General features: G+C 35.3%; 1 protein-coding gene across 2 annotated transcripts in view; it reads left to right on the top strand.

The window, feature by feature from the left end:
- Positions 1 to 20,206, top strand: part of LOC148657314 (MAM and LDL-receptor class A domain-containing protein 2) — a 285,832-nt gene that overhangs the window by 178,901 nt on the left and 86,725 nt on the right. For both annotated transcript variants that reach the window (XM_088643402.1, XM_088643401.1), the window contains exons 94-100: positions 392 to 813; positions 9,595 to 9,682; positions 10,734 to 10,913; positions 12,357 to 12,516; positions 13,611 to 13,767; positions 14,601 to 14,711; positions 17,671 to 17,884. In XM_088643402.1, the coding sequence (XP_088499528.1) occupies positions 392 to 813; positions 9,595 to 9,682; positions 10,734 to 10,913; positions 12,357 to 12,516; positions 13,611 to 13,767; positions 14,601 to 14,711; positions 17,671 to 17,884 (1,332 nt within the window). The remainder of the gene's footprint in view (positions 1 to 391; positions 814 to 9,594; positions 9,683 to 10,733; positions 10,914 to 12,356; positions 12,517 to 13,610; positions 13,768 to 14,600; positions 14,712 to 17,670; positions 17,885 to 20,206) is intronic.

The following is a 20,206-nucleotide window of genomic DNA, read 5'->3' as shown; positions in this document are numbered from 1 at the left end:
ACTGTAGCTAGACAACATTTTGAAATTGAATATGAGCCATAAATCAAATTACAGAAATGGTCTGAATGGCTTCCTCTTGTTTATACAGTAACTCTTTCTTATTTTCTTATCTTCTTCTACTGGCCAAATGTCTTTAGCTGATATATTTAGATTTAAGTTTAGCATTTGATTTATAGAATTTGTTCATTATTCTTGACATGAAAGTTATCTGTGCAGCTAAAAAACTTTAGCCTTTCCTCCAGAGTTTGTAAGTAATTAAAACGATTTAACAGAATTACTATTAAAGTCTAATTGAACTGTTTTCTTCATGGGCTAATCTCTTAGAAACAAATAAGTGATTGGTTTTAAAATTGTTTTTAAAGCCGATTTCCCTTGTGCTGTGTTATTGCAGCTGCTGATCTGCAGTGCAACTTTGAACAAGGGCTCTGCAATTGGTCTCAGGACACTGATGATAAGTTTGATTGGACCAGAATCCAGGGCCCCACCCCAACTTTGAACACTGGACCCTGGAAGGACCATACCTTGGGCAACGTGAATGGCCACTATCTGTTCATTGAGGCCTCCGCACCTCAGAAGTTTAAAGACACTGCAGTGCTTCTGAGTCACAATTTCCATCCCACAACACTGAATGAAGACAATCAGTGTATTTTTCGCTTCAACTACCACATGTTCGGCGAGCATGTATACAGACTTGCAGTGTTCAAGAGAACATCCACCAATACCAGAGGAGAACTTCTATGGGAGAAATATGGAGAGCAAGGCAATATGTGGCTAAGAGAAATTCTGTTTATCACCAGTTCCCTGCCCTTTCAGGTAGGACATAGTATTGAAAAGAGTGTCTCTCCTCAAACACATCTTTTATCTCTATATGCTTTCTTAAATGACTGATATGCACTGCGTACAATAAATACACCACAAAGAAATTTTCTTAATGAGAATATGCAATGACCTTGTAAAAGTTAATGGGGTGGAGCAGTAATGGGTCGCTTTAAAAAAGGGGCATTTTCCTCCTGGGTCATCTTGCATCAACCTTTATCATGAAGGTTTGCAAGCTAGAAGTTGTTCTCTTGCTGTTTCACTTCAAATGTCTGCTCTCCCTTCCCCAAAACAGCAGATTTCACAGTATCTGCTCTCTTATTATCACTCAAGAGGAGCCAGCACCATTGCTTGGCCTCCATTTCCTTGAATTTGCTGGTCTTCTCAGAAGTCTCCAGAGATTAGTGTCTTGCTCATCTTGTTTATTCCTATCTCAGGTGCATCATCTGATTTCTTTTCTAGTAGCTGAAACCTATGCTTTCTGTGACATAATCTGTTTCCACTCTTTTATCTTTTATCAACAATCCATGTTGGTTTGTGACCAACTTCTGAATAAGTGACGTTAGACTAACCCCTCCCCTCCTATCCTGCTTCAACTGCTGACTCTTGGGGCTGTGAAGACATTTGAGGGGGCACAGCTTTTTCAGCTCTTGGTCAAACTCTGGGAGAGGCAGAATCAGGCGGTTCTCACTGCTGATGACTTCTCCCTGGCCAGCTGCTGCAATTCAATTTTGGGTTCCCTGAACGTCAGAAATCTGGCTTCATGGGAACAAGCCAGTCCCAGATCTCCAGGTTCCACAACCCCCTCATAAACTGATGAGTAATCATCAGTTTGTAATCCCTATCTGTAAAACGACATCCCAGATGCATGTTCTCTGCAGTGGTGCTCAGGATAGCCTCTAGTTCTATGGCATACTCAATTACAGACTTCTGGGGTTGCTATGGATGCTCGTAAAAGAAAAAAGATAATTGGTGGTTACTGTACTTTGTATGTAGTTTTTCAAAGGCCCTGGCTGCACACTGCTTCACTGGTGGAGGTTGAGATCAAGGTTTTCGTGCCCTACCCTTTACACTGGTGGAGAATTGTGGGAGTCTTGGGATGTTATAAGAGCCCATAATACAATAATTATTTGATCCTATCCTCCACATAAGACTACTCTTACACTAAAAATGGAAACCCACTTGGCCTGATGGATGGTGGTGCTGAGGTTCCCAGGTGGCCCCACATTCGGTGTGGGAATTGGGAGTACTATAACTGCTGGAAGTGAGCAAGAGGGGGATCTACTGGACTTGTAAATGGCAACTGTTCCTGGATGGTGCAGTACTAATACTAATACTATTAATATTAATCAAACTCATAAGACAAATGAGAACACTTACAATTTAAACACAAAGTACAGGAATAGTAAAATTCCTTCTAACAGTTGTCCACTATTAAAAATATGTTGAGCAAAAACAATTTCATGGTCAGGGAACCAAATAATAACCTGACAGCAGGCAGTAGCTACAGCCAGGGTGTATGGGTTAACACCAATTATGGAGAAATGTGTACAGAAACTGCCTACAAAAATTGTCTACAGATTGTTTACAAATTCTGCGTTACTTTGAGACTACAGTTCCCACAAAACCCACTGGGCCACTTCCTGACAGTCCCTATGTTGCTGGCTGGGATGACATTCTTCAGGTCCCTCCCAGTGCTAGCAGCTTATGATAATGTGGTTAAATTGGTGGTCTGTTGTCACCGATGCGTGCACAGAAGGAATTTACATGGGATCCCATATTCAAAAGCTTTGTTTTTCCAACAAACTATAAAAAACATAGGAGGGTGGCCAGAGGTAACAGGAATACTAAAGCTGGTATTGGGGATCTATTGTAGCTAGCAGCCTCCGCGAGGACACTAATCCTGACTCCTGTGCCACCACTTTGTCACCTGGTTACACTTTGACTTTGTGAAATATCTCCAAATCCCCTTTTGTATTCTTCATCAGCATCTTTCAGTTTGTATAAGCACTTTTTAGATGGTTGATTCTATGTGGAGCTGTGTAATAGAAGTAATGCTGTGCTCATGCTGACTAATTAAAAAATCATATTCCAGCACCCCTTCCACCCACTGTACTCTTCTCTACTCGAGACGATGTTCTTTAAAGCATCTTGCTTTGAACACTCCACTCTCAGTAATTGGCTCAGAAATATTACTTAATTTATATTATTAAAACTTCCTTTTCTTTGTTCACTCTACCAACTGTATCCTATTATTTTCTTTAATTTCATACCTTTAGTATTGTGCATATGCATTAGTTTCTTACTGGCTTCCTTTGGGGATTCAAAACAATCTCTGCCTTTTGCTTCTACTCCAACTAAATTAGGGTTTGTCCAAACTACTGAGATTCAGGAGAACAAGCCCACTTCTCCCTAAATCTATACTGTATACTGTACATTAAATATCATACTTCTGTGCTACTGATTTCAAATTTAATTTACATCTAATAAGGTACACCACTTTAATCAGGGTTTGTGTAAAATCCTGATTTAGATACTGGATATTCGTTATTGTTCAAATTTGTTTTCACACTACTTAAATGGCTATGACTATCAGCAAAATGAGTTCAGAAATGAAAAAGATTGCTTTGAAAAATTTGACAAGTCTTTTCAGCGGGACACTGCTGTAGGAGTATCCTTTCAGTTTGTTTAAAATATATTAAGTTGGGATCAAAAGATAAGGTCGATAAGTCTACTTTTCTTCTGCTAAAATTTAGATTTGAAATACTGTATGTACTTACAGTCACTGGATTCCTTTAGCACATAGTATCATACCTAGCTTCTACATTTCTCATTTAAGAGGATTGATGAATAGGACCTCTCATTTTAACCAATTGTATGTTCTGTTGGTCCCATTTATCTGTAATTGCATTTGTAACAGGTTGGATTTGTTTTACAGTCCTTGATTGATCAAATGATTGAAAAACCTGGTTGCTTTTCTAATTTAAATAATTTAAGTTAATTTAGGTTTGCTTGTGTATTTAAGGTAATTATCATGCTGAAAGGCAAATCTTTCATAATTGCCTAGTCTTCCTGCGATGAAGCAAAGGTGAAATGAAAACATACCTTCTACTTTTATTACACATCCTGTGAACTGACAAAGCAACAAAAAAAAACTTTCACTTTATTTTAATTCAGGTACTACACAGCACTTGTACAGTATCCTCATGGTATACAGCCAATTCCTTCTCATGGTGCAACATCAGAGCATTGTAATGAAGTGACTCATTAGTGTTTCACTTTATCTAAGTCAGTGGGTCCTTTCCTTCCATCTGCTGGTTTGCTTCTGCAGATGCACAGCATATGCTCTTCCAAAACTGTATGTAATTTAAAAAAAACCTGTCAAGTTATATGAATCCTTACATATATCCTTACATGCTTACATATAGTGCATAGGACCTGGAATGGTAAATTAAGTTGAATCCACTCCGTCTTATCAACCACTGAATTGGTCACATCCTGGTTACTGTGAACAGTTCTCCAGATTAAAAACATGATGGGTTATTTGACCTTTACAGGAGGTTTTTAGGCATTTCTAGGCTGAAGAACATGAGCTCTAGTGATAGGTTGAAAGAACTAAATTAGATTTCTCCCAGTATGAAGAAAGAAGCCTTGAAAATATTAAAGGAATTTATAAGGTGAACATCACTTAATTCACAGAAAAAGGAGAGTATATATATATAAGGAGCAGATAGAGAACAAAGACAAAAAGAGAAACAGTGAACTTTTAAAACTTGGATGCAGCAAGTATGGTTAATGATAGCTGGACAATTCCTATAATTGAGTCAAATATACTGTGAGCCTAAAAAGCCAGCAACAAGTTTGATTGGGATTCATTCATAGGAGGAGGGTATGGGGTAATAAGCAAAATGATCTGTTTATTCTCTAGATTTAAGAGCAATTTGTAAATCATTCCTGACAATGTTTTACAGTAAATGATGGAAGCTGAAGAAGTGTTTTATTTTGTTTGGATGTAATTTAGGCAAATCTTTGCCCTTTAATTCTTATGTGATGTGTGAAAGATAAACAGCAAAAGGCAGTGTAGGAGGCAAAAGGATTTTAAGTCTATGAAAACATTTATTTCTTCACTAGAAATTAATTCAGACTATTTTATTATTCCTAATGTAATTTTAAAATATTTATTCTCTTTCTGTCACACTGACAGGATTTTTTATAGCTTCCAAGAAGATAAAAGAAAATGACGTTTTTAGGATTGTGGTGTAATTCAACAGTAATTTCTCCCTCATACCTACTTTAACTACAATAAAAACATCCCTTATTATATTAAATACATCTTTGAAAACATTCTGGATTTCTGTGAAAAAGATAAGAAAGGCAACTCAGCTTGCATGATAAATGACTTTAATCATAACACACTTTGCCTTAAAATGGCTGTTTAATATAAATCCTTTGTGCAATCATTTTTTTCAGTGTTCAAAGACATTTTCAATGTGTAGGGATGTGTTTAACTCGTATTTAAGAAAGAAGACATCTTGAAGCTTTGGATCAGGAAATTTATATCACTGATGTTCCCAGCTTGTAAAATGAATTGAAGGCTGCCATGCTTAATACACAATATTTTGTGCTATGAAATTGACATTCCTGAATTCGGTTTGTAGTATTTTGTTGTGATATTAACATTTAACCTACTACTAATGGGAAAAATATATTTACTGGATGTCTTGTTAATAGTTAATATTCTATAATAATGTAAGGTATGAATACATGTTTATAAATTGCCATAGTGTTATATGGAGTTGCAGAAATAAGTATTCATCTTTTGTTTCTAAATTAGTTACCTCACAAGGTATCACTAGGTAGCTCTTGCTTGGATGAATCAATACTCAGTAAACATAAATGGGATACAATTGTGAAATGTTTTCAAAAATATTTCTTACACTTAATGTAACAGGAAACAGAAGTGTTGGACATGGAAGATGTTCCTATTGGTCTTATAGATCAGATCTAAAGCGTCTACATATACATACTGCTCATGGTTTTGTGCTTCAAGCAACATATTTACTACACTGTAATAACAATATACTATACTACTGTATATACTGTATACTGTACTTTATTATATAGTATACAGTATACAATACAGTATATACCATATATAGTAGTATATTTACTATATACTATAAGTTATGCACAGTTTTGAAAATGAATAATTCCTTATAGGTTCTGTAAATTCTGTAATATTACAGTTCTTTTCAAATTTGTTTTATAGGTTTAAAAATATATATACCTGTAATACAAGCCATGAGGAAAATGTAAACAGGCTTGCTTATGCTCTTGTCTTGCATTTTACAATCCTGCCACTTTCTGTCTCCATGTGTCTTCACCTGCCTTTATGCTGTGTTAGACTTTGCTTTCTAATTGATTTCATCCCCCCCCCCTCCTTTTATATGTTAATTGCATTTCTATATCTATAAAACAAAAGAAAGAATGAAAGGAATTTCCTTTTCTTTTGATGTGAACTGGTCCAGATTGTTTTCCCTTTAAAAACACTCCAAATAGTATTTCCTGTAAAGGGCAGGCTGTATTAATTGATGTGTTAAGCTCCTGTTTCCCAGAAACATGGAATAAATTATCATAATGCCCTATTCAGGAGACAAAAAAAGAGCCTGCTCCTGTTGTGTCAAATGTACAGAATAGTAAGTGACTCTAATGTGGAATTTCATTCACAATTTGGACAAAACAAGATTAGGATTAGGATAATGTCTGCTGACAGAGAGGGCAGGTCTTTTCTGTAGCCTGTGAAGTGAAAAGATAATTTTTTGCATTCCTCAACCATCTGTTGAGGAACTGGATGCACATGCCATATTTGTCTTAAACTGGAATTCTGAAAGCAGTTGCTACTGAAGTCAGTGAAGTCACAAAATTTTTAAATATGCATTGCAAGACTGTTTTGAAACATACAGAACATTACAACCTTTGGTCTTTTATTTAATTTTATAAAGTGGATAGTTAAATATAATTTGAAAAAAAACATTAATTTTATACAAATAATGAATTTGTCAAAACGGGGAAAAAACACCTGCAATTTCCTCCACATACAGTAATATTCGGTACAGAAAACTGCAGTACTCTAAATCCAAAAATTGCAATAGTGGCTGCTCGGGATGTTTGTTTATCTGGAAAGATTTGTGATTTTTCACTGAGGTTATTTTCTAATATCTATGAATCTTTATGACTGTAACACTTCGTAATTCAATGTTTACCATAATATGATTCTTGAGTGAATGCTCAAACCATTTTATTTTATAATTTAGCGTTTATTTTACCTGGGTTTGAGGACTTATTGACCAGATCTTGATTCTTCATTTTAGGAGCTGATCTTAACTTTTATACCACTTTATCCTGGTTATGTGTATTTATGTAGTACAGTATGCAGGTATTTGAATATGGAAGTAAAGGAAATCAGTATTTTGTCTGAATTAATAGCAATGGTTCTCATATTTAACTATGATCTCCATTTGTGCTACTGATGGCATAATGATGTATTAATTACAAACACATTAGCAACCTTACACAAACAATCAGATCATGGTGCACTGGGAAGGAACCTAATAATAAATGACAAATTTAGAGCACTATAAATATTCATACAAATACAGTATAAGTATTGAAATGTGGATCATAAAGATGTTAGTGAAATTGAGATTGGATATACAGAGCCCTCCAGGTTTATTCTTACCCCTGATTAAACAGGAACAAAAAAAAAACACCATAGCAAAATAAATTACAGATTGGATAATTTGCCTCAAAAAGTTACAATAATATTGAACTGTAATCATAATAGTATTGCACAGAGCAAATCATATTTGTTATATATAATAATTTGAAACCTCCTTTAATGTGCGTGGTAAATGGGGATACCATTAGAGGGCAATATACAGTATACAGTAGTTACAGAGGCTTACATTTTACTTCCAAAGACAAGAATGTTACAGTAGATTTGTTTTTGTTTAATTTTATTTAAAGAAATACGTAGTGGTGTGAAAACAATGTGACCATCCTGTGTTTTAGACTTGATTTATGACAAATTTGAAAGATAACTTTATAATATGTTTAGGCATTTTTAAGCAATATGATTCATTCAGTATCTTCATCTGCTAATAGTTATATAATTATATCTATTCCATCAGAGGTATGAATACATTTGGAGGGTACTGTACAAAAGAGATGAAATGAAGTGATATATCTTTCACTTTTAAAAAACTTGTAACTGTGTAAGAACCTTTCCTGCATACACAGTCTTTAGAAATTCACAATAAGTACAGAGTATATTAATCATAAATATTACATTTGGTTATAAAGTGGGTGATTACAGCATTCACTAAAATATCTTAACGGTTGAACATCCAGCTTACTTGAACAATTACATGCTTAACTCCACAACCCAATTGCATTTCAGAACCCTTTTCAGGGCTTATTAAATATCACAACTGCTGAATCATGCATATCAGGTGTGAATGAGGTTCTGTTGACTGTGAAGAGTATGACTTTCATTTCTGCTGCTGGTGTTTTCTGTCAGTATGGGAAAACAACTTTTATGATGCACCATGCTGAATTAAAAAAAAACAAACAAATAAGTCTAACTTCTAGAATTGTGCGTTAGAAAAATATCAATGCTTTCGTGGTAGTTCGGATATGAAATTTTATTTTCCTTCCAGTTTGGGTTTGGAGGTACTGTATGTAGCATAATTAGTTAATTGTTTAGTTAAGTGCTGTTTCATTAATGATTCTAGGATGGTGGAGCTCAGAATTTCACCTCATCAGAAAACCAGAAATCTGATTACTGTACCTATAACACTTTACTGGGCTATTACATTACAAATGCACAGTAAAGTACAGCTAAACCACAAAGAAGACCATATGTCATACAAACTGCCTAGAACATTGGCACAGCTAAGTAAATGCATGGTACAAGTGTCGGTGAACTGCTGTATGCTGTAGCTTTCACATTAAAAGTGGTATTGCTGGTGCCTAAACCATTATACTGAATTTACTTTTGCTCTTCAGGTTCCCTTATCACTGTGACTACTCTGATTTTCCTCGCACCTACTGCATGCCAAGACTTCTCTTAACAGTTTTCTGTTTTGCTGCTTTGAAACCAAAGTGTATCGTGAGTTGAGAGAATTTGTGCATAGTCTGTGTTTTCTCTTAGTATGAAGGCTTCTGTTCTTTTATTATTGCTGGATCACAAAGGCTAAAACATTTTTTGGGGGTCAATTACAGCTGCATTGTTGAAGTCATAAACCCTAACTGCCATACTGTGTTTAAATGATTAGATTTTCAGATGCTCCATCTACAAACCAGCCAATGTACTGCATTGCAATAATGAAATCCTGCAGATGAATTGCAAATCAGTAAAAAAGTGCAGAGCCCTTTAGTTCACTTCTTTACCTGCAGTGTGAGATGCTGAAGCACCGTCCCTGTAAATCAAAAGCCAAAAATAGTATTTCTCTTGATTCTTGTCTATTTTTTTTATTTTTTTAATGAACAAATAATAATAACTATATAAACTAAATTAACTAAATAATAAACTGAATTACTGTATGTATAGGCATGTCATTCAGAAGCTGTTTTCTTGACTACAGAGGTATTATATATCATAGTATTTTAATCATAGTTTTCTATAGGCTCTCTTGAAATTTTGTTTCTATTTTTATTTCATTGAGTGCTGGTAAGATGATCTTATTCATTCTGGGTTTTGCTGTTTTTCTCTGACAGATATTGGTGGAAGGCACTGTGGGAGATGACTTTAATGGAGACATAGCGATTGATGACTTGTCCTTCATGGGCTGCATTCTCTATTATGGTGATTGTATTAATTACTTAAACATACTTTTATTAGGCACTTGGAGTTTGTAAAAGAAGGGTGTCTTTTGCTCAATGTACAGTTAGAAGCAGGAAACCCTTTTGCACTTCTTATCTGCTTAATGTAATTCATTCAGTAGCATGAGTAATAATGTCTGGAGAATTATGTTTGAAATATAAATACCATAAAACAATTGAGACTGGACCCTTTAAATGCAATAATAATAATAATAGATAAATAAAACAAGGAAAAGGAAACAAAAAAGAAACAGTGGTCCAAAAATAACATGCACGCATTAAAGGAGGAAACTAGCCATTTTGTGATTTTGTTGCCCTGCACTCCGAGATGAAATGCTCTCCGAACCTGTTTGTAGTTGAAGGCTGTACCCTCAGCAGCTGATGGTTTAACCGACTGAGCAGTGAGTGTGAGTTATACTTCGAGTTGACACTTTCTGGTTATGAGAGGACTACATTCTCATATTTATCAGTTAGTAAGGAAGCTCAAAGGAGTAGAACATAAATAGTGGTGTAAAGATGTGGACACTTACTTGTTCTACAGTATACAGCATCTCCTTTACTCACAGATCATATTATATTATCTTTTAAAAGATGACTTTTAAAACTTGAACACACCTACAGTATCTGCGGCGAACCATCTTTAATACCCTTTAATTTTGGCTAAGCCCAGATTCTGAACTTTTGAGAGTTGGGAGCAATTCTGACTTGAACAGTTCTGTGGTCACTTAAGGCCCCTTGAGGTTACAGGAAATTAGCAATCTATCCTCGTCTCCCCTCTGGAACAAACAGGGTTTTCCAGTTCCTGGGTCAATCACCTTAGCGCCTCTCCCTGATAAATCTCTTGTGGGGAAACAGCTACTACTACAATACTGTTTTTCAAAATACGCATAGTAGAGGTGTGTAAAAATGTTCTTACAGACTAGATGATACATTGTTGCAAAACAGCAATTTCATTTGATATAAAATCCCTACAGCACTTGACTTTCTCTTACTGTAGCTAAATAATATTTACGCAGCTAACTTTTTTTCTTCAGGTGATTTACCTTCAGCTGGCCCTACAATACCCTCAGGAACCTTATATCCTACAACTGAGTATCCACACAGCTGTCCAGAGGGCAAATATATGTGCAGTGCAACTGGTGATTGCATTGACCTTGTGAAAAAATGTGATTTTAGAGAGGATTGCTCTGATAAAACAGATGAATTAGCCTGTGGTAAGAACAATGCATTCCTTTTATATTACCTCTGTTCTTTTTACTTCTTGGTCCAGCTTTACACATCATTTATTGAGAATTATTTTAAAACCACAACTAGTCTGGATCTTTCATTCCTTCATTTTCTAACCACTTCATCCAACTGGACCCTCCCCAGCAAGCAAAAGGCACAAGGTGGCACACTCCCTGGATGGGATGCCAGTCGATCACAGCTGAACACACACATTATTCTAAATGAGGAACAAGTAAAGGTTTATTCCTTCTTCAGGTGTGAGGAAGGCTCCACAGTCGAAACATTGTGTTTTGTTTTCTTCTCTTTTTAGCATGGAATAAAACTTTACTTGTTCCTTATTAATGCATTTACTGTATACATGTTTCACAGGAAATTGTGTTGTGTTTAGGATCACTATTACAAACCAAGATTTTATTAACTCTTCTGATGTTCTATAATGTATTTATTCAGTTTTGCCATAAGTGTAGCTAGCCTACACAACATAATAAAACCCTGTGCAAGGGATTGAAACATATGTAGTGTCCTCAGGCACCCCCAAATTTCCAGTGTTCAGCAGAATTACCCCACCCACACAAAATGACAAAATGCTTTTTTAAATTTTGCAAAGAAAAATGGAGTCTGAATGTCACACACTGCCTTTGCTTACTTTTACAGACCTTAAGAAATGTTATTTGCAATCCACTAGAAAACTTCTGTTGCAATTTGGAATCAACCAGTTAAACTGTACAGAATCAGATATGTACTATTCCAAACTCCATAATCATACACAGACTTCAGCATTTTTCCCCTGCTAATGAACATAAATAAACTGCCAGACATAACAGTTAAACGTAAACACAGGATCAAAATTAGAAACTTAATAGGAATTAATTTATGACACAGAATGTGAAACTTCTTTACCCAAAAAGTGGTGGGACAGACTGGAACAGGCACAAACTATGGACACTTTTAAGAAATGGGTGGTCAAAAGTTTAGATCTGCTTAGATTCTAAATTACCAAAAGACCAAATGCCCCCCCCCCCCCCTTGTTTGTAGAACATTATTATATTCTTTTTTACTGACCAGGCCCAGACGACTTGCTTAGCTTCCAAAATCTGATGAGATCATGGCAAAAGGTGGTAATACTGTATCTTCATATGTAATAAAAGAGACATTACGTATGATATGTTAGTGACTAGAGTCACCATCAGGTACTTTCTGAGACAGCTTTATGAGATGTCTGCAACACCTTAGAACATAAAATCTGAAGAGGCCATCAAAGAATAATAGTTGTCTTAAGGCTACCATAAACAGCTAGGTAAACTCCCCAACCGAAACTCATTGCTTTTACATTTTATGACACTTACAGTATAACCCCTGTGTATACACACAACGTTGCTAACAACATCTGTGCATTTGTTGTGCATGTTTTGCTCACTTTTCTCTTGCAGTGCGTCCAAAGTGTGATTTTGAAAAAGGAAATAGGTGTGGCTGGTATCAGAATCTAAAAACAAATTCAAAATTCAAACAAGCATTTTTGTGGCTTACTGGACAAGGTTTAACAATATATCCTGGGGAAGCAAACCACAGACCAAAAACAGATCATACCTTGTAAGTATCAATTTACAAAGGATGCTTGTCTGACTGTCCCATCAAATCCACATTCAGAAAGAGCAAATTATTTTCCTATTGCTCTTAGATTCAATTGTTCCCTCTGTCAAGAGGTCAAGAGAGACAACAGTATTTGAATGTATTGCAAACTGTCCTTTGTACGTGACCATTGTACGTGACTGGGAAACTTTGCACATGCTGGTAAGCTGTGCTCTGGTCATAGAACCATTCAGCTGAAGTAAATCATACTGTATGTGAAAAATGTAAAAACTTGGATTGAGTAGAGCATAATCATCCTATGCAGTCATGTAAAATATTATTATGCAAAAATACTTCTTTCTATTTGATTTTTGTGACAATGCATTCTTTGAGATCTTTTATATTGCTACTTGCAAAATACATGCCAGTTGTTCTCCATGGTTCTGTACTCATTCTGGAGCACTATCTAAATCATGCCATGTTTTGTGTGTAGGGGGTCGGTGATTAAGATGTGCAGCATGTAACTTCTTATGGAGTTTATAATGAACGTTTGGGAGGGATGACAACAGCTAAATTCAACCAGCCTCAACTGTCAGTGATTCATAATTAAACCTGATGTCATTTCTTCACCTAAAACATTATAAATACCATATATATAATATATAATCCCATTCTTACTCCCATATACTTGTACTGTATGTCTTTTTGCATTCCACCTCAACCCCAGCTCCATGTTTGCAGCTGCCCATTGGTGACTCCTCACACCACTTGGGGGTCCTAGCCTCCTTGTTCTATGGTTAGGAGGTTGGCCAGTAGTCAAGTGGATTAAGCCAAATTTTATTGTGATTTAAAAAATCCTTAAACCTTTCAGTATGCTGAATTCCTAGATTCAGCATCCTAGATTATTCCTAGATTATTCTGAGTGAAAAATACCTTTATAAACTATAAGACCTCAAGTTGCATGATACGTTTTAACTATTATGAACAAAATATAAAGCACAAAGTTGAATTTGAGTTGTGCAGCTTATTAATAGAGAATAGAAATGTTTCTCAAATTGGAGTGCATTCGGACATACACACAGTAGAAGACTTAATGTTTTGTGTTTCCTTCCCAGAGGCACTCCAGAAGGCTGGTACGTGTATGCAGACAGTTCAAATGGACAGTTTGGCCACATCGCTGACCTTGTGACCCCCGTCATATCTCAGACTGGGCCGCAGTGTACACTGGTGTTCTGGTACTACATGAAAGGAGTCACAGTGGGGACCTTGCAGGTAATTATGAATGACTGTTCTTCTGTAAAATTGCTTTATTTTTTTACCTGCAGAGATAGAAGTATGCACAAACTTGGCATAACACCGTGTGTGAAATTATTAATGAGCTAGCTTCAGCCGCATATTGATTTTTATTCATCTTCAATCCATTTTACGTGTCAGAACTGAATATATTTTTCATTGTTTGAAGAATACTGTACTCATTAAAAGAGAAAGCTGGATTTGTAAGTACCATGCATCTGCTTTTTATTTAAGAGTTTTTGTACTACTTCCTGGTTAATCAGAAAGTCTCCAGCAATAATTAAAGTTGGTAGTAAAAATAATTTCTGGAGGGTTTCTTCATTTAGAACTTGCCCATCTCATTTTAACTCTTTAGTCTGAGTTTAATAAATTAGAGAGAAACTAAAATCAAGCATCCTAAATTGACTTAATACTTTGATCAACCAATGATCAGTGTGAAAAAAATGTCTTTAAAATGTAGCATTCACTTACACTCAATGTCCCTAAAGGTTCAGGGGTATTTGTTATAAAATGTTGTGAAAAGGGGTATGATACTAGAAGGGGTAGGTTGATTTTGTTACTGTTTTTTTCCTCAGTAATTGGAAACACATTATTCATTTCACTTAAAATTTCTTCTAACAATAATATCTTGGTTTGCATGGCCTAATGATAAGATGCATCACACCATCCATTAAATAATCCCCCAAATATTTCAGTGTAAAATGTTTTTGTCATAGAGTTCAGGAGTTTGTCATCCAGGTGAAAAATGTTACACTTGTTTCAGTCTAAAAAGGTAAAATGCTGGATAGCTAAAAACCCATTTCTCTTTGCAGGTTCTCAGTAAATTTGGCAATGTGACACATGTGCTCTGGTCTCAAACTGGAAATCAGGGTGACCTTTGGAGGAAAGGAGAAGTATTCCTGGGAATTCGTTTGAATTTTGAGGTTTGGTTCATTTTTTTAATTTACATTGCATCTCGTATTGAATTCATTGAAATATGTTTATTTTTACATGTACTGTATAACACAATTCAGAAAAGGTTTCAGTTCCCCATCTGGAGTTAGATGGATAAAGTCCGTGAAATGCATATCTTTTCCTTAGAACATTTATGGTGCTATGTGATAAGAGATTTTACAGAGTTCTGTGAGGAAGAGGTACTGAATACATACTGTAGCTGTTTAGTATACTGCACACAACATCCTGTCTAGCAGACTTTTCACCAGTAAAGTGGGAGTTTTATGAAATAGAAGGAACTTGGGAAACAATTATTGCATTAATTCTTTGATGTGATATTGAGAGCAAGTAGTTTGCAACATGGTGCAGATATTTTTCTATTCAAAAGATAATCTTACCAGATAAAATGATGTAGTTTGTTCAAACAATATTTAAGGCATAGAATAAGCATAAATCAAATGCCGAGCTTTATTGAGGTAACTCAGCTGGCTGAAGAGAACAACAACGCATCTGTACAAACTGTGCTATCACAACCCCCTAAAGAAATGATGAAGGATTACCGACGCGTAATCCTGAAATTATAAAAGATAAAATAGAGTATGGATGAAGATATGGTTACTATATCAAGGTATAAGATGGAAATGGAAGATATGAAGAACGCTTCAGCAGCATTTCCAAATCTGCCAAAGAGAAAGTAAGTTTAGGACAAAAAACAGTGTTTGAGCAAGGATGAAAAAGGGAAACATATAATTCAACATAACACTGAATCATAGTAATCAATCATAGTGAGCACAAATAAAGTGGATGGGTTCAGATGTGATATAAACTCCATAACTTCAGAGCAGCAGTGTTCATGGAATCAAACATGGCAGTCAGGTTTTCTTGATAAGCAGTAAAGATGGCTGTGCAATCGAAGAAATGGTATTTGGTACTAAAGCCATCTTAGTTCCAGCTTTGAGAAGTAAGTGGAGGAACTAGGAAAAAGTCACTCACTTAATATTTTGAAGAGTGGTGGGTAGGAAGAGATAGCTATTCTAGATGAGTATATATGGTTGTTGAAATAGACTAGAAAGGACATTTTGCAGAGACAGATTTGTGTTACAGTACATCTGCCAACGCTGTGAAGTGGCACACAGCAGGACCTTTCCTTTACTGTGCTTGCCCTCACTGCTCCAGCCAGCTGACTGGTAGCAGCAGAATTTAGCTATATACAGTATGTCATAGTTTAACATACTTTAAGTAACTGGGGAGGTTTAAGAGCTCACATTGACTTAGTAGAACTGGTGAGAATTGTCTTAATGCAGTCAAGCTTTGCTTGTGACTAGGAGATGTGAAAGGGGAGAATCAAGGACAATTCAAAATGACTCAAAGGAAGGTTTGGTTTTCTCCATGTTGAAGGGGGTTCATACATCTAAAAAAGCAGAATAAAGGCCAAAGGAGAAATGAAGGATGATTGGAAACTTGTAAATGAAGATCCAGCATAGAGCTTCTGAAAGTGTTGAAAAGGTTTTGGTGGTGTGGCAGACAAAAGTGGGACAGGTTGTGAAATAATACTGATTATATGGAAAGAAGGATGGGCATAGAGTGTGGGGCTGATGGAGACATGAGGTCGAATGCAAGGCAGCATAGGACTCAGGAAAGCATGTTGTTTCAAATGCATATGGAAGTAGGACCGGACAGACTTGGAAAAAGGATGCAGGACTGAAGATAGATTTGGTTGTAAGTAAGTGGACTGTTGTAGCTTGATAGGGGTAGTAGGACTCCTGGTTGACGTGGTGAGACCAAACAGCAAGGAGACTTGGAAGAATTTCACTTTTAAATATAGTTTGAATTCCACATCATGGGGTGTTTCGTAGATAATTGAGTTAACTGATGCATTTGGCTTTCTTCATTAGGCAAAAGAAAAGAACCATGGACAGTAGCAGAGTAAGATCTGTGTTTGGCAAATGCAAATGGCAAATGCAGAAACAAAATACATAAATCAAAACTAAATCAAATAAAAATATGATTTTTACAGTATATATAGGTACCATAGGTGAAAATAGGTGAGATTATTGTTTGATCATTTTTAAACATTTAAAAAAAAATACATTATTGGAGAGAAATATTTACAAAATTAAGGAATAAGGCACTTAGAAGTTAGAAGGCTTTTATTTTAATAAAAACTGTTCAGTATGTTTGTTCGTATTGTGAAAGAGCAACTGATGTTGATGTAATATTGTCTTATTCCATTTGAATAAAATTGAGTTAAAACATCTTAAAACCTGTCAGGGGAAAACGACTTTGATCTTGCTCTGTACTGCATTTTTAAGGACCTCATTTTTCATTTTTCACCCCATATGATTAAATATGTAGATATACTGTACCTACCAGGCCTGAAGGCCACTGATTTCAAGCGTTATCAAGTTTAACAGGATTTAAACCAACATCTCTTCAAGCAGCACAGCCATTCATATGAGCCTGTTTAAAAGTAAAGTTCATTTGGGAAAGCATAGGGTTTAGCTGTAAGATGCATTTTGAGAAGTGTTCAGTTCAGTTTATAAATACCATGATCTTTGTACACTTCACTTGACATTCATTACTATTTATCCATATTTTAAATATCAAAGGGTAGGTTTCACTGATTCATATGGTACTGAGGTTTAACAGAGCAAGGTTTTTGCTTCTCATTACTGAGGACTATACTGTATACTGAGATTTTCATGATTTACATTACATTACATGGTGTTACATTTTTCTACTTTTTATACAAGATTTGATTTCACAGTTTTTTTCTTTGGTATCCTTCTAAATTGTAATCATCAATTTAATCACCAACTCTGCATACCACTACATCCCTTGTACTGTGCAGGAATGAGGTTCCCACCTTTCTGAGCTCTGTCTTTTGGCAGGCTGTGAATTCTGAGCACTGATTATAGGAGTTGTATTACTTTTTTTTAACTCTGACAGATTATACTGAGAGCAAAACGTGGTGTCAGTTACATTGGAGATGTATCGGTGGATGACGTATCCTTTGAAAACTGTGCCCCTCTGCTGATTCCAGACCGGCCATGTGACAGTAATGAATATGCATGTGCCAACAAATATTGTATCCCAGAAGACAACTTGTGTGACTTTAACAACGACTGTGGAGATTCGACAGATGAGAATCCATATATTTGTAGTGAGTAATAATCTTTTTAACAAGCCTGTTTACCACCACTAACGTTTGTGTTACTATTCCCAAAGCTATCCTGTTTTCTCTTTTCTGTTTTTTCTAACCAAGACTTTTAAGCAACTGCAAGTGAAGTAATGATACTTTCAAAGCTTTTTGCCAGCTGTCATAACTGTCATGTACTGGAATGTACATGTATTTTGATTTCTTCCTGTGTTTGAAAAACTGAACTATTCCTAACTGATTTCAACCACAGATTAAAAATGAAGTATGAAGGGAGCACAGTGTATGCCAGAACCAATGTCTTGTGGTTAGGTCTTCTTAGACATTTTCTGAAACAAGATGGATTTGCTGTCTGAGATATACTCTATGTTGCTGTGGTTTGAGCACCTTCCACACACCAGGTGCACTGTATCCTATATGACAGAACTTACCCAAAAATTAGTATTTGTTTTCATTATGGCACATGAAGTTTAGAAACAGAGATTTTCGAATATAACAATCCCCAGTGAATTAATATCCTACATGAATACAAAACTCTGTGTTAAGATAGAAACACAGCATAAAAGCTGTAGTCTCTATAACCTCTAAACCTTATCATAAAATATATTTTAAAAGAACTTCTTGATGTGATTCTGAATAAAACATCAGAGTTGAAGTGTGTTAAAAGTGTTTAATTTGCTTCCAAAAACTTAACAGAAAAGGCAATGTGAGTAGGATTCTGTTTTAGAACTGCAAATATTTATCGAACTAAGTCATTCTAGTGTCACTCCTACATTTTTCATAGAAAACACCTTAGACATTCATAGTTTGTATTCTTATTTGCCATAATAAAGTTTCCAGTAAAAAGTTGTATGGAAATGGTTTTATACATAGGTAGAAAGTACACTAAATTGTACACAGTAACTTCAAAAATTGTCTAGAAGACGGGAAGTAAAGAGAGGATTCTTAGTGTTTAGGTTGATTAAATGTCTATATCACAAACAGGACTAGAAGGGAATGGTGTTATTTTGGTGTTTTCCCTACTTAGAAAATATGGCTGCCTGCTTTTTATACTGCTTCTTTTCATTGTGTAAGTTCCATGAGTTTCCATCTTTATGAGCAGTATGCAAACAGACAAGCCTTATTGTCAAGTAAGAGTGCACAGATCAAAATTCCTATCTAGCACTTCTGTATTGATGGTTTTAGTACTCTATAGCTGGGAAGTTCTTACAGCTTCTCAGTAGTCTGCAGTGTTTGAAATAGATGTCATATTGTTCTACAAGTTGTACCTTAAAGACGTTCTCCAAGGAAACATGTAACATGAGTAAAATTGTCATAGTTAATGATAATAAATATGACTACAAAATACAGTAAGTACAGAATCATATGAGTAGACACAATACATACATGAGAAAGAGGCATGATTTGAATACATTTGTTACAGTTTTGCTGGATAATATTTGAGTCCAGTTTCACGATAATAACAATTTTGTGTAGCTCGCTAGGCACTGACAAAATATCAGGAGGTATACAAATATTTTTTGCAATGTTTCGTATACTAAAGAGTCCATTTTTCTATGCACTGCAGGTAGTTTTTAATATGGCTCTTTATACAAATGTGAATTAAGGTATTGTTAATGTTCTCCATGTACAGTATACCGTATATGTAAACATTCATACACACAGATACAGTGAGCTCTGGCAGTTCAGTTACCAGAAGAAGAGTCTGCAGTCCCTACCCCTTGATAATTTATAATTTCAAAAAAGTTGCGAATACTAAATATCCATTTTGAACTTCATTTTCTTTTTTTATATTACCTTATTAGCTGCATGGTTATCCTGGTGAAGACCAGTTCAAACTGACAAGATAAATGTGCTCTGAAAAAGCTCATAAATGCTACACAAAACTAAATACTTGTATTGTATGTAGAGTGCTAAAACCATAAATACATTTTTCTCCATTTTGCGATACAATATTAAGGGTTCAATCATTAATTTACTTTATTTATGTGTATGAATGAATTAATTGAACACAAAAAAAGTACATGATCATGAATGAGTTCACGATTAATGTGTTCAATGAACACAAAATTCTGTAGGCAGAATAAAGGTTTTATTTTAAATTAATAAACAAATTGGATATTGCTTTTAACAGTTCAACTGCAATCTTGTAAACAGAAGTCAAGTTTGCCTGAGTTTTTAAGGTCATGTGAGAGCATTAAGCAATTTATTTTTCTTAACATCCTTCCTTGAACCATCTAGTGTAAGCCTAGATGTACAATTTTAAGAAAATCTGCATTACAGCAAGTACATGTTTTATTCTACTGTGCTTAACAATTGTTTGATTGT

The sequence above is a fragment of the Lepisosteus platostomus genome, chromosome 8 (genome assembly GCF_059453375.1).
Source record: "Lepisosteus platostomus isolate fLepPlt1 chromosome 8, fLepPlt1.hap1, whole genome shotgun sequence".
Lineage (NCBI taxonomy): Eukaryota > Metazoa > Chordata > Actinopteri > Semionotiformes > Lepisosteidae > Lepisosteus > Lepisosteus platostomus.
Note: the sequence above shows the minus strand (reverse complement) of the source record. Positions and strands in the feature narration are given on the sequence as shown.